The sequence below is a fragment of the Mandrillus leucophaeus genome, unplaced genomic scaffold (assembly GCF_000951045.1).
Source record: "Mandrillus leucophaeus isolate KB7577 unplaced genomic scaffold, Mleu.le_1.0 Scaffold226, whole genome shotgun sequence".
Classification (NCBI taxonomy): domain Eukaryota; kingdom Metazoa; phylum Chordata; class Mammalia; order Primates; family Cercopithecidae; genus Mandrillus; species Mandrillus leucophaeus.
The window spans coordinates 3,206,517-3,222,404 of NW_012102321.1; the positions used below are offsets into that span (position 1 = coordinate 3,206,517).

Consider the following 15,888-nt stretch of genomic DNA (forward strand, 5'->3'; position numbering starts at 1 on the left):
TGCTGGGCTCTTCCATTCTTCTTTATTCTCTGTGGTTGTTACTGGAGTGGAGAATTACTGAAAGGGATGATTTGAGATTCCTCTTTCATGCATCATTCTTCAACCATTCTTTCTCTGCAGAGGACTAGGTTCCAGAGCCATGGACAACTTCTTATTCAAGCAATTACAATTAAAGGTCTTTGTGGCCAGAACTGATTTATAGTGATGTTAACTTTGCCTTGACTGGCCGTAAATATCATAGAAAAGAGTTGTAGCTGATGCGAAACCTTGTAAGATTACTCCTAAATTCTGAACTACATTAGCAAGGAATAATTTTATCAGACATTCTAACCAATGCCAATGAGTATAATTTGTATTAACTAGTAAGCTCATTGCCGTCTTCAAGATGCTGTTTGCACAGTGATGTCTTGTGGTCAGGCATAGAGTATCAGGGAATTCAGATGTGCCTCGGGTGGTGTTTCACAAACAGATTCTCATCTTCCAAGCGTCCAATTTCTGCATTAAAATATCATATACTCACATATCTAGAGCCCTTAAGAGGGATGTAGTTCTTTTGATTGTTTTAAAAGTCACTGAAAACATAGAAACATAGATAGTAAGGACTAAAAAGAAACTTGGAAATCATCAAATGTATAGATGAGGAAATAGAGAACCTAGAGAGTGTATTTTCTCTTAATATAATTTTAGGAGATATTTGGACTCTGTGTGGAAGGGAATACAGCAAGATTTTTCTGCAAGAGACCAATACATACCCAAAGTCTCTGCTTCTGATTCTTCACTGCTTCCTCCTTTAATCAAATAGGTTTGTTGGCTGCCAATGCAATTATCTTTAGTGCAGCAACAGAGAGAATAGTATCTGGAGTAATTTTATAATTTCTGGGTCATTTCCTGCCATCCACCACCACCACTACCAGCATGTCAAGTTCTTAGGTAGTAGTTGTTGCAATTGTAAGCTTCCAGGAGACCATGTAAACAGGAATGATATTAGATATACTTAAAAGGTATGAGCCAATCAGGATAGACTTTGTCTAGCTAGAGTCCTGGAGGAGATCTTGGAGGCCCGCTGGGCCAGGAGTCAATCTTTCAGTTACTAGATCGTGTAGAAATTCAGGCATTCCAGAGGAGGTGTTATACTGGAAAAGACAGAGGAGGGGACACTTGGGGCAAGTGGAGTTAGGTTGGGGGAAAGTCTCTTTACCAATTAGTGTGAAAGTACCCTTACGGGAACACAGATGACTATCAGCCCTGCCTACAACATCATAATATGGTGACCCATAATGAAATCAATTGTTCTTTAAAAACTCAAAGCTATTGATTCCTGAAAGAAAAAGAACGAGATCTGGAAAGTTCAAGTCTCTGCTGTAAACTTCTGTTCTTTCAGGTGCAGTGTGTTCCCCATTGTGTGTAATCCCCCCCAGTGACCCCGTGATGCTGCCTGAGAACATCACTGCTGACACTCTGGAGCACTGGATGGAACCTGTCAAAGTCCAGGTGAGGAAACGGACATCGTTATGTGCCAAAGACGTGAGTCTGCTGAGCAACATTTGGAACATTGTTTTTCGGAGTAATTTCAGAGACTTTCAAAGCATCCTTAAAGCAAACAACCACATGGATTATTCCTAGAAAGAAAAGTTAAACATTGAAAAGCAAAAAGAGGGAGGCTTGAAAAAAAAAAAAAAAGATAGCTCACATCTAAAGGAAAGTTTGAAGTATAAGATGGAAAGAAATCTTAGAGACATAAGGAACAGAAAGGAAAACTACTACTAATGAAAAATAGGATGGGACAGGTTAGGATAAGTCAAAGAAATATATAAAGATGAAAGACGGATGGAAAGAAAAGGATGGATTAGAAAAGATGAAAATAAAACTGCAAGCAGGGGAGTGCCTAAAGGAACTGAGTAAGAAGAGAATTGCCTTTCCTTTATCCATCTCCCACCCTTTCTAAACCTGAAATCCTTTTCCTGGGCCATCTGTTATTCAAAGTCAGTCATCAGCAAAATCCACGACATCCACAGCCTCTTCTCTGGGCTTTCTTTCCATTTGCTTCCTTTTCTATCTGAAATCTGGCTCTCCACTGAGGACTCTGCCTCCCCCGCAAGACTCATTCCTTGCTGCTTTCTCCCTCATGCCCCTCCTAACCCTGGGCCTGCAAGAGGGATAGGCATCATCCCCTCTCCTCACTGCCATTTGTAAACCATTTTTCCTCCCTCCCCTGTAAAATGACTCACATTTGAATCCAATGTCGACAGAATGAACCACTCACTTCCCTCAATGCGGCTGTCATCTTCTGACCCTTACGGCACCCCTCTCCTTGCTTCTGAAACACTTTGACTCCTGGGGTGTGGCCACATTAGCCAGCCCTCCTGTCAAAACTTGCATTGATGTCTACATCTGCACATTTGATTCTTCTGAAATCAGAATTCTCAGCTCTGGGGCTTCCTTTCCTCCTGTGGCCACCTTTCCCTTTCCAACTCCACCTTCCTCGTGCTTTCCTTGGCTCCCCCTAATCTTGCCTTGGTGGCTTCTTGGCTCTTTCCTAAACATGCCAGCCACACCCTCACCTCAGCACGTTTGCGCTTTTGCTTCCTTCAGCCCAGGATGTTCTTCTCCAGAATATCTGCATGGTTTGCTCCTTTCCGTCTTACAGATTTTTAGTCAAATTTCAGGAAGGCCCTCTTTGGTTATTCTATTAATATCTAACATTTTAACTCCCCTGACATTTTCTGTCTCCTTTCCTTTTATTTTTCCTCCTTAGGATGTATCATTACCAAGAATATTACATATTTTACTTACTTATCTATCATCTTTTTCTGCCATTAAATTAAAAAGCTCATTGATAGATTATTGTCTGTTTTATCATTATTATATCCCTAGATCCTAAAACAGTGCCTAGTATTTGATATGTGCTCAATAAATATTTGTGAAATTAGTGAATGAAAAAGAGAAAGAAAAGGCTATGCAGCAGTTAAATGGAGAAAATCGTGTTGTAAACTAATTGTTTCTTCTTAGAATAGAGGAGGGTGGGGACATCAGAAAGCCTAAGAGCTTGGTTACTTAATTATTAGGCTGTTTAACAAAATTCTTGCAAGTCTGTTCTCATTGGATGAGCAATAGAGGACTCCAGAGATACGCCACATTTCATTCAAACATTATCCTCAAGTCTCTACTTTTTCCTCACAGGTTAATTGTGCTTTATTGTGGGCATGGATTTGTGTCAAAGCAGGAGGTTCAGGAAAAAACATACTCTAAGTGTGATTTGGGTGAGGAATGGAGAATAACACAATCCTATTAATTCAGTTAGTCATTCATTCAACAAACATTTACTGAGGTTATTATGTGCCATGAGCTATGCTGAGTGATGGGATGTGGAGGTGAAAAATAATAGTCCCTCTGTTTAAGGACTTACAATTTGGCCATGAAATCAGATATCTATGATGATGTCACATGGGAAAAGGTTTCAACGTAGTAGAGGTATTATGGGAACACCTGAGAGGAAGCAACCAAGTCTTCTGCTCAGGAGCCTAGTGGAGTTGGGGAAGGATCAATGGAAACTGACCAAAAAGCTTTTCCTCTGGGTCTTAAACTGTGATCAAGAGGAGCACTCAAGAGGGTAAGAAATAGTAAATGTTCCATCTGGCTGAAACCAGGGTATGTGTGGTACTGAGGGAGAGGAAAGATGGTGGTAAAAGAATGAGGTCAGGCGAAGTAGGCAGGCAAGATCCCACCAGGCATTGCCTGCCCTTCCTAGGGTGTCAAGCCTCATGAGAACTCTGAGTGGAGGTGGAGTGCACCTCAGTACTGAGGGCAGTGTGAAGATTGCATTGAAGTATGAAGGAGAGGGCCAGAAAAACACCTCCACAGGTTCTCCCATCCCCTGGCCTTTCCAGACTTTCACTTTTACTCTCCATTCTGTTGTTAAGGTTTAGCTAAACTACAGTAGCTGGAATTACAGTGCCTTGGAGAAAGAGTTTCTGCCTCGTGTTTCATGATGTGCCAGATGGTCTAGACCCTTTCTTTCAGCCCCATAAACTCAGTGTGCTATGATGAAACACTTCTCTTTCTCTATAAGCAGGCAAAGGGAGAAAGCCTTGGGCATGCATGAGCATTTTCTTTCTCTTGGGCATAAACTGAAATCGATCCTTCTTCATTTGCTTCACCATCCACCCCACAAGGCGTCTTTGGGAACAGTCAAAGATGCGGGGTCTGTGAGGCCCGAGTGCAAGCCTTCCAGTCAGCAGGGTTTCTTCCACCTCTGTGTTTCTAATGGAACATTCTAGAAAATGACAGTCCATTTGTCTTCATGAAAACAGCAGGGATACCAATTACAGTGACTTGACTCTAAACTGGAAAACAATTTTCTCTGTTCGATTAAAGCCTCCCTTTTCTCAGCTATCCTTTTGGGGAAATCATTATTGTTTATTTACTTCTATTCCATAGCATTTTGTTCTTGTTTATATTCCTGATGCCTTTTTCAGTGCCTGGCACTTTGTAGGTTTCTTAGAAACATTGGTTGAATGAGCAAAGAAACTGCTGTAGCACCATTTTCTTTTTTTCTTTTTAATTTAATTTAATTTTCAGTACTGGGATACAGATGCAGCATGTGCAGGTTTGTTACGTGGGTAAATGTGTGCCATGATGGTTTGCTGCACCTATCAATCAACCCACCACCTACATATTAAGCCTCACATGCATTAGCTATTTGTCCTGATACTCTCCCTCCCTCTGGCCCCCTGACAGGCCCTAGTGTGTGTTAATTTCCTCCCTGTATCCATATGTTCTGATTGTTCAGCTCCCACTTATAAGTGAGAACATGCAGGTAGCACCATCTTCTACTTCAGAAGTAAATGCATATTTTTTTCTCAGTCTGGATGCATTTCAGCAGCTTCTTATTGACATATCCTTGTCAATTCTAAGTTGACCACCTCAGGAAAAAACATGCGGAACATCTTCCTTAAGTCAGTATATCAAACATGATCGTTTCTATCATTGCATTTATCATGACTATGATTTAGTCAGTAAATTCTTGGTTTTTGACGTAGGTTGACCAGACTTGATTTTGAGGATGTTAGCAGAGAAACACTGAAGACCCTGCAATAAAAAAATATATTTTCTAAAAGCTGAATTTTTAACTCATGAGCTCTTTTATTCACCAACTGCATAACCTTAGGCAATTTACTAGTCAGTACCTCCATTTCCTCATGTGTAAGTGGAAGTAACACTGATCTCAGTAGATTAATGTGAGTATCAGATGAGAAATGTATGAACAGACCTTAGCTTACTTGATGCATAATACGTTTTCTTGATCAGTTGCCATTCTTATTTGAGGCAGGTTGCTTCCCCTCAGTTTGCCTGCCTCTTCTCATCTGTATGAGATTCTGCCCTGCTCTTTATAATTTGGGTGTATAACTAAACTATACAGCTTGTCACAGTTCACAGTATTGGTAGGGATGCAATTGCTTTTCTGGAACTCTTGAGGCTTGTGTCACATTTCCATGTGAAAACAAAGTGAAATCATTAAATTAGCTGCTTCCAAAATGTAAGGGAAGAGCTGAGGTAACTTGTGAAATGAGTCTTTTCCTTACCTTAGAAGGATTATTTGTTTCTAGAAAAATTCCCAGCAATCAGAATTTCAGAAGTTGAAAACATAATTAACATTTTAATGTTTTCTTGAACTCCAAATAAATACCCTTTATACCAAAAGAAAACCAAATAGTTAACCAATGGTGAACACTAATTATCACAGAGTAGCAAAACAAGCTGTTACCTATGCTCTCTCTGCTCTTTCACAGTTACTATGTTAAAGAATATTGCTTACAAACAAAGCTTGCAAGAGATGCTCTGTGTTTAGGAAATTGCAATTTTATAGTAAAAGAAAAACAAGAAAAAAGAAGTCACTGGATGCAGTGGAAATGATGATGAGATGATTGCCCTTATGTACCTCGGGGCCTCTAGGATGAGACTATGCACCAGCCACAGATGATCTCATGATGGCTAGGTTCTGTGGCACTCAGCAACTCACCCAGGGTGCGAAATCTAACCTTGTCCTCATAAATAAGAAGAAATGCCTCATAAACCAAGGCAATTCGTTAAATGAAACTCCATGTCGAGTAAAATCCTTGTAAGTCAAATTGACATATCTTGGGAGTTGTTCCATGTTGTACTCAATCTTAAATGTTTGTGTCCTTAAGAATCGCTTGGGCAGTATGTAAAAAGAACAGCAGGATTCCAGCCTTCAGAAAGACTGGAGATGCTTTGGAATGAGCGTCTTTAACAAGCACCTTAGGTAATTCCACTGAAATGCTTCAAGAAACCCTACTATTACAAAATAAAATACTGACAAGATAAATATTATAAATACAAGCGCACCTCTCTGAAGCATGGCTCATTTGTTTAGTAAATGATGCTTGCTTATTTCATGAAAATTCCTGCTATCTGCCATTATTTCAAATGCCTTTGTATCTGGCAGGAGTACAGAGTAATGGATTAAATTGCATTATTTTCTCTAGTCTGCTTCCAATGACTTCATTCTTTGTAATAAAAGATGATACCTTACATTTGGATAACACTTTGTTGTCTTCAAAACATACATGTGTGAAAAAATACATATGTTATATATTACACACACACGCATACACATACACATACACGTATATATTTGAGTCTCATCACAAACCAATAAGCCAGGAAAGGAAGATTGTATTATATTTATTTTACAGGCACATTAGCTGTTGTTGGATGACCTGTTCGATATTGCACAGCTGGCAAGAAATAGAAAAATAAATGCCACCAACTTTGCTGACTCCCAGTTTAATGCAGTACTCCCTGCCTCACCCTGTTTGCTATAGTATTTTTTCCCCCCTTGCATATGTTTGAGTTAACTTGTCTGTCTCATAGAGAATCAGTCATTCCTCTCAACCATGAGAAGCCCCTCATTTCCATACTTCCCCCAACATGAAACCTAAGAAAAAAAAAAGATTAAAAGCGATATGTCTTTATAATACTATTTTTTTTTCTTGTGAAAACAATTGTGTTTGTTTTTAAAGAACAATCAAGTACAGTTTTAGATGCCTACAGAGTTTATTTGCCTTGCCCGGGGGTTCTGCTTTGTATTCCTGCAAATGATGCCTGACTTATAGAATAATATATTTTTTATTAAAGGAAGAATTTCTGAGGTCTTAGGTAATCTGGGGTTTTGATGAAAAATATCTCGAAGTAGCAACTGACATAAAAGGAAGAATGAGGTCCTCCTGGGTTCAAATATAATGTCACTTACTCCTTGGAGCCTCTCTCTGCTTATCTACAAGGGTGAGGATAATATCTAGCTTGCATGGTTGCTATTAAATTTAAAATAACACATGTGAAATGTCTTGCACAGTTTCTAGCACAAACTTCTTAATTAAATAAAAATGAGATTTAAGTTCACTTAGTACAAATCTTTCCCCCTGGAAATATCCTCCATCCCTGAAAAGATATCACTAGCTATCTCCATGCAAAATAAACAAAAATAGGTTTCTATAGTTTGTGTGTGTGTATGTGTGTGCACGTGTGTGTATATACAATAATGTCTGGGTCATTTGTCTTTTTCTGTCTCTTTTATAAACTGAGCTGAGAAAGGAACTAATGGCTATTCAGTGTTTCCTATTGGAACACCTCTGACAACAGAAGCAATTTCTAAAAGCTTTTAATTGTGAGACTGAGAAGAGAGGAAGGATGAAAATACAGTACTTTTAGATGTTTCGAGGGCATGCTGGATGTGAGAGATAATAGGTAAGGGTTTGAAATTTTCAGATGGACTTTCTAGACCCTTGTCATTGCAATGGTGCCTTCCTTCTTCACCTTCACCAGTGTCACTGGAGCTGTTACACACAATTGTACCCATCAAGAGGACACTTTGGGGGCGGGGCTGAGCATTAAGAGCCAGAGGGAAGAGTGAGGTCATTTGGTTGGAAACTGGTTTTTGCCAGCGTATTACCTTCTCGTTTTCTTCCTGGTGGGGATCTAGACCCTTCTGGTGGGGTAAGAAGTATACTGACAGAAAGGAAGGATGCCAGACCATTCCATGCCTGTCAGCCAAGGTGACTGAGCAGTGGGACCTGGCGGTTGGGACAGGGAGGGGGGCAGCCAAATAGTCAATGCTGATGCCCATTGCGCATGTCCTCGTGTGACCAGATCAAAGGCCTCCACCCAATGCCCCTGCACCTGCAGCGGCACAGACACTCCTGATGTCCAAGGCACCTGCACCCAGCAAGTGGGTGAAGCTCCCTCAGACTTTCACTAGAGGCACTTTTTTATTTTCTCATCCCTTTTTTTCTAGATTCTTATTCTTTTTCTTCTTTTCTACCATGCTAATCCCAATTCCCCAGTAAACTGTACTACTACTGAGGGTGGAAATGGTACCTTCTCCTTCACCCCCGGTATCTCCTCAGTGCGGGATTCATTTCATCTTTTACTCAGGAGGTGGTGGCTGCGGGAAATCAAAGGGCCCACAGAAAAGAATGACTGCCAGGGAATCATTTCGCAAAGAAAACCTTTTTATTTTCCCAAAAAGCCTATGTTAAGTTGAATTTTTATGATTATCCTTAACCATTGTTTCAAGAGAGTGTTTTATTGTATCTGGTGACTTTAAAATAGGAAAAAATGATGTTTTAACTTACAAAGTACTGGTCCTTCAGGAAACTGATTTCATGGATATTTTTTTTACACATTCTGGCAATTGTTTGCTTGTAAATGTAAATGCTGTTTTCTAAATAGCATTTGAAACTGTTTCCTTCTGAAGTACAAAGACATGCATCATGACATCTCATTTCCCCTATTATTTTGCTTCATAAATTCCTTTTTCCACAGACTAAACAGCACTTTTTTTCTGGAGTACCATAATTATGAATTAGTGAGGTCCAAATAAGTGAGATTTTCCTGTGGCGACATGAAATAGGTTTGCAAAGAGCCTTTAACACTATATGAAATCTCTCTCAAATTCCCAGCTTTTCAACAGAATTCTCCAGTTATATCAAATCTTATAATTTCTTACTTTGTTTTCCCAAATTGTTCCCCAAACATAAATAGTCCTTTAAAAATGACTGTTTTAAAGAGAAGAGAGAAGGAGGAAGAAAACAAGAAGATAATACGCTGGCAAAAGCCACAGTTTCCAACCAAATGACCTCACTCTTCCCTCTGGCTCTTAATGCTCAGCCCCACCCCCAAAGTGTCCTCTTGCTGGGTACAATTGTGTGTAAGAGCTCCAGTGACACTGGCTGCAGATCATTGGAGACTCAGACAGAGTCATGGAAAGGTCTTCTTTTTCATCATTTTTAAGCATGGAGTCATTCCCTCTAGGCATCAAGTGTCCCGTCACTAGAGGAGAGTAGACAAGAGCATCTTGTAGGAAAGGGGAAGAGGAACGGAAAAGCAAGTTGCAGAGTAGTGTGCTATGGTCTAAATAAACATGCAACGGATGTTTTACTCAGGAGCACATACATGTAGCAATAAGGAAATTATCACAAATGTGGACATTGGCAGAACTTTGTGCCCTGATGTGATTAGCAGCCCATTCTGTCAAATAACTACTCCCATTAAAAAATAATTGAGCAATTTTCTGTTAGCCTTTATTGTTGGCTATTCTTGAGTTTTGTGACCTTTAACAAGACATTTACCAGGCAACAGCCTTCATGGTGACTTATGACCATCCTAGTAACCTTTACTCTTCTTTCTCCCTTTTTCTTTCTTTCTTTTCTTTTTCTTTCTTTCTTTCTTTCTTTCTTTGTTTTTCTTTCTTTCTTTCCTTCCTTTCTTTCTTTTCTTCCTTTCTTTTCTTTCTTTCTTTTTCTTTCTTTCCTTCTTTCTTTCTTTTCTTTCTTTCTCTCTTTCTCCCTTCCTTCCTTTCTTTCTCTCTCTCTCTTTCTTTCTTTCTTTCTCTCTCTCTTTCTTTCTTTCTCCCTCTCTCCTCTTTCTTTCTTTCTTTCTCCCTCTTTCTCTTTCTCCCCCTCTCTCTCTCCCATGTCCTTCCTCCCTCCCTCCTTCCTTTCTTCCTTCCCTCCCTCTCCCTTCTTCCCTCTATTTTCTTTTCTTCCTTTCTTTTCCCCTTGCTTTTTAGAAACTTTCAAATGGTCCAATCAGGAGGAAATTTGTAAACTAAATTCTCTCTTAAACTTTTTTTATGTTGGAAAGTTCAAAACAAATCTTTGGCATTTAGATACTGGAATTCCATCATGCGAAAAGTTGCTTGTTAATAGCATAATGGCAATAGTTTCAATAACATAGTAATGCATAGATTTGCGTTTGTACAATAACAAATTCAGAATAGTTGTTACCAATAGGAAGGAAGTATAATGATGTTGGAGGGATATATACGGGAGACATTAATTGAATCTATAGTGACTTATATTCTGGAAAATCTTAAAAATTTTTTAGTAGAGACGGGGTTTCACCGTGTTAGCCAGGATGGTCTCGATCTCCTGACCTTGTGATCCGCCCGTCTCGGCCTCAGCCGGGCGAGGTGGCGGGCGCCTGTAGTCCCAGCTACTCGGGAGGCTGAGGCAGGAGAATGGCGTGAACCCGGGGGGCGGAGCTTGCAGTGAGCCGAGATCGCGCCACTGAACTCCAGCCTGGGCGACAGAGCGAGACTCCGTCTCAAAAAAAAAAAAAAAATTTTTTTGATAAAGTTGGGCAGAGGATATAAAGTTTTTTTTATCATTATAGCTTTCAAATGTAATGTATATGATTGTAATTTTTCAAAAGTGTTTCAGAAAATAAGAAAACCAGCCGGACATGGTGGCTCATGTCTGTAATCCCAACACTTTGGAAGGCTAGGTAGGAAGATTGCTTGAGGCCAAGAATTTTAGACCAGCCTGGGCAACATAGTGAGACCCTGTCTCTATAAATTAAAATTTTGTTTAAATTAGCCTGACATGGTGATAGATGCCCATAGTTTCAGCTAGTCAGGAGGTTGACGCAGGAGAATCACTTGAGCCCAGGAGACCGAGGCTATAGCGAGCATGATTGTGCCACTGAACTCCAACCTGGGTGACTGAGTGAGACTGTCTCTAAAAAAAAAAATTATAAATAAACAAATAATAAAAGAAAAGAAAATCATTTCACCTCTCACCAGGAGTCAGCCCTTCCCTGTCCATCTCACTGCTTTGCTCTTCTTCCTGTTTCACAGCCCTCTTGCACCTCAAATGCTCCCATAGAATTGAGTCTTGAAAAACATTTGAAATTTCCCTCCAGTTATAATCACGAATTACTTGTTTTATTAATGGCATATACATATATTTATAAATAGGGAACATCTTTATGAGATACCTGATTTTCATAGGAGAAGGCTAGAGACCCAATACTATAATCAGTGGCTGGCAAATGCTTGTAAAATTTCGTCTTTCTGTAAATCACTGAGATAAGAAGTAGGAATGCTAGATAGTCCCTATTCTAAAGGATTTTGCAATCTAGGAAGGGATATGACACAGGTACCACCAACTTGTGCAATTTCTGTAGCAGTTAAGGAGAATTGTCAGTGTAAATTAGTCTCAAAACTGAATTTTACATCATTAAAAATCTATAAGGTGGGTATTGTCAACTCCACTGTTATGAATTTATTCTTCAGATATACTTGTACATGATTTATATATAAGCTTTGTTCGTTATAACAAAAGACTGGAAATAACCAAAATATTCATCAACCTGGATCTGATTAAAGCTTTTGAACTCTTTAAGGGCCTTAACTAGATTTATGGATTTGCAGATCCCTTGCTCACTGGACAATCTGACCCCTAGTGAGTGAGTGAGGTATTTATGCATTTGGTCTGAATTGAATCACTGACTGATTAGGGTAGAGAACTGGGGGTCCATAGTGAATACCCTCCTATGAGAAGGAATAAAGTTCTCATGTATTTGCCTTTCAAAGGACAAATTATATTTTGCCATTGTTACTATCTGGGACCCCAAACTACTACAAACCATTGATATTTTAAATAACAAAATGTATGACCACTGCTCAGTAGAGCTCCAGTGGAACCTGCTTTAAAGCATAAACAAGAATTATTTCTAGTTAACAGAATTACTGTTGATATGCAAATGGTTCTGCATAAATGGCTGTAAGTGCAGGAGAATAACTCACTTTTTCAGTAGGCTGAACACCCCTTTTGGGTTTACCTGATGTATTTGTTTTGATAATCCTTTTTCTGGTACAATAATGACTTAAGCCAAGTCACTTTCTAATAATATATTGCAATATGAAGTTTTGAATATCAAACTTTATAAGGATTTATACTATTTATTTTCCCTCTAGAGAAGCTGTGAAGGAGGAGTTTTAGCTTTTAGCAGTATGACTCCAGAAAAATATTGCAGATCCCCATTCTCCTACCTGACTATGAGGTATATATTTATAGACCTGCTATTAGCATATGTGAATGTCTCCAATCTAATGATTACACATTGTTAGCATTCTAGAATTCCTGTAGGTGCTATCTCATGTAAAGCTCCTATGTTGCCATGTATTCTTTTCCTTCTGAATGCATGGAATTTCAGTTGGACTGATTAAAATGTGAATATGCAGGTCTGCAGAAGGGTGGGTTGGTAGCAGGCTACAGAGAGAAACTTCTTTTCTCTTTGAAACCTGCTATGGGACTTTCTTTTTTCCTTAGAAAAGCGTATTCTTTGAGAATTTTAAAATATATAAAGAAAAAGAAAAAAGTTTTGTGAAAATGTTTTGTTAAATTATTATTTAACAAAAAGTAGATGACTATTTGTTTAAATATGCATCTGGAAATGGCCATCAGGAATGAGGCAGTCACCAGCATCTCAAGATGAACCTAACTGCACTCCCACCAGCTTGATGTTGGTGTCACTTTGAGTAGCAGTGATTTCACACTAGCCCTGTGTGTCCTGTGTATGTGTTCTGTCCACTTTCCTACAGGGCAGGCTGTATGATGATACCAAGAATTGCAGAGTGCAATTTCACCTCCAGTCTTGGTGTGGGCACTCACGTCTTATAATCTAGCATTTCTAAGGTCCACTTTAGTTGAAGACTCTTTTGTAAAACTGTATTTGTCAACCTTTAAAAGCCCATGGTGTGTGATCAACACAACCATCCTACAATTTCTTGTAACATTATTTAAAATTTCAAAATAAGTGGAACTAATATTATGCCTGAAACCAGATGAAACTCATTATAATATTGAGAATGCTTTTTTAAAACCACACTACACCACTCTGAACATTTAGGTATTTTGGGAAAGAGGATGAAAAGTTTTGAGAAATCTCGTCCACCAAGATTTCTGCCTGAGCGACATCTGTCAGGGTGGGCAGTGTGCACGGGAAAGGCTACATAGCCCCAATCCACTTTATGGGACACAATTAGAAACTAGCTGCTTGAGGAATGGAGTTGGACTCCTGTGGTGAGCTCAGGATTTGCCCCTTCTCACACAGAACAAATGTCTTTAATTTTGTTTTCTGTTTTTCCCGTCTTTTCCCTTAGAGCATTGTGTGCACTGGCCGGCGTCAATGGCACCCAGACCCCGTCTTAGTCCACTGCATCCAGTCATGTGAGGTAAGATGGCCTCCCCTTCCCCAATGCAGACTAGAGAACTCAGGTGGATTTAATTTATGGAGCTTGAGTCCTTCTAATTTAGGACCCAGTCCCTCTCCTATTCCTCTGCCCTTTGTTTAATTTCTTAAATTGGTTCCACAATCTTAAATTTACGGAAATTAGGAGCTCTGATTTTTGTTTTGTTTTGTTTTAGCAAAATCTTTGGATATCCCCTTTAAATGACTTAATAAAAGCTAACTTAAAAAGCAAGTCAGAATTATTTATGGTTTTGGGATTCTGTAACGGCCTTGTTTGAGCTTAATTCGCTCGGGGTTTTGGAGACTGATGGCCCACTGACAGGTTTGTTTGGCCAGCGCAGTGTCTAAAAACAATTTTCTTTTTGGTTGCCAACGTTTAAAAATCAGGATTTTTACATAAAATTCATGTGTGCGTATATAACATTACACACATACACACACATCCCAAATAAAAATAAATATTTAAAACTCTGCACAAAGATTTGTCTCTTGAAAAATAAGACTAGCTGGCAACCATGATGACAATTAGCTGGATCCGAGTAGCAGCTGCAACCCCAGAGGGGCAACTCTCTCCAGTTAGCACAGCTTTTACTTTCCCTATGGCTACTTACCTGGTGGGCGCCCCTTGTTTAGACTAACTGCCTGGGTCATGCAGGCATCTATGTTTGCAATCTCTTAGGTAGACCTGTTATCTACTGTTGATTAACCAAACTAAACCTTTACCACCTCAAGAAATCTTGTCCACTTCTTCACATAGTAGATTCCCCAATCAGTGCTGGGATGTAGGCTGCTGTGATTTCTTTAGCTAGATTAACTGAAGTTAATTTTAAAAGTCAGGAATAGGGCAGAGTATTTCTAAGAAACGATGACCCAGAAATTCTGTCATAGGGGAAGGAGATGCTTACACACACACACACACACACACACACACACACACCCCCACACCATTTAAGCCCTCCCACCCTAAGAATAGCCAGTGACAAGTACAAGCATTCTCGTCTCAGTCACAACAGGTTTTGTCATCCACATCTCACATTGGAAGGAAATAAGCCACTTAGCAGCAATGCTTGGGTAATTCTGGCTCCTGTAGGTGCTGCAGAGAGACCCCTTTAACTGCCCTGATTTCCAGCTTCTTCCCTGATGCACACCCAACCCACATGCATATTAAGTTCATTCTTCTGTATCTCTGTGTTTCTTGATCTAATTCTGGGAATCCAGGATCCACATGAGACTGGAGAGGGGGAAAGGGTGGGGTTTGAGAGAAAAGGGAAAACTGGGTGGGGAAATGATACCAATAAAACAGCACTCTGCGAGCGCATCAGGAAAAATGCTAGCATGGAGTGTGCTTTGTTATGGTGTGGGCCAACAAAACAGCTCATCTTCTGCCATCATTAGAAAAACAGATGGCAGCGGGGTGGGGAGGCGGGAGAGAGGAGGACTGAATCATCCACTGGGCAGGGGGTAAGAAGGAGGGAAGAGAGGAGGCCAGGGAAGGAGGGAGATAAACAGACAGAAGACTGGGGAGCTGGGAACAGATCAAAGGGATCCTGAGAATTCCCTTCTGCTGCTTCTATGCATGATCTCAAGTGGGATAGTGGATGACAGGGCTTGGAGCTGGCTTCCGTGTTTCCCGGAAGGTTATAATACAGACCTTTTCCCATTTGTTCTCCCCTCCTCTCTGCACCCCAGCACATCAACGGGGTCACTTATCCAGAGCTTCCTAGGCTGTCATCAGTCCCTTTGTTGACGTGACAAGGAACAAAAGCTCCAAGTTTCCTCTGCCTGTCTGCTACCAGGCAACAGCTGTTGGTTCCCCTGCTCCAGTGGTTCTCAGCATCACCTGGGAACCTACTGGAAATGCACATTCTCAGGCCCCCAAACATCTACTCGATCAGAAACTGGGAGTGGGGCCCAGCAGACTGTTTTAACAAGCTTGCAAATGATTCTACGGCTTGCTAATACTTGAGAACCACCACCCCAACTGAGAGTTTGTTGTGCAGCAATAATTGTAGCCAACATTATTTAGCCACTTTGAGGGTGGAGGGAAGATGCAACAATACAGGTGAATCAATCCCCTAGGAAAGGAAGGGGAACTGGACAGGAGAGGAGAAGGAGAAACAACTCTGAAGAAATAAGTAATAAGAAATGCAAAGAGGCGGGGTGAAAATGAGAAAGAAAGGACAAGAGAGGCTGAAACTGGCATGCTCTAGGGGCAAATTGGCAGACACTTAATTCTTTACTGGAAAAAGTCAGCAAAATATATTAGGGAGAACAGAAGAGTGTCAGGGACAGATGGAGGGAAAACAGACCAGAGGCAAGATAAAGCAAAGC

At 40.1% G+C, this 15,888-nt stretch overlaps 1 protein-coding gene across 1 annotated transcript in view; it reads left to right on the forward strand.

Annotated features, from left to right (window-relative positions):
* Positions 1–15,888, forward strand: part of PAPPA2 (pappalysin 2) — a 303,742-nt gene that overhangs the window by 240,088 nt on the left and 47,766 nt on the right. Inside the window, exons 20-21 of the mRNA XM_011981444.1 lie at positions 1,382–1,491; positions 13,469–13,540. Coding sequence (XP_011836834.1) covers positions 1,382–1,491; positions 13,469–13,540 — 182 coding nt within the window. The remainder of the gene's footprint in view (positions 1–1,381; positions 1,492–13,468; positions 13,541–15,888) is intronic.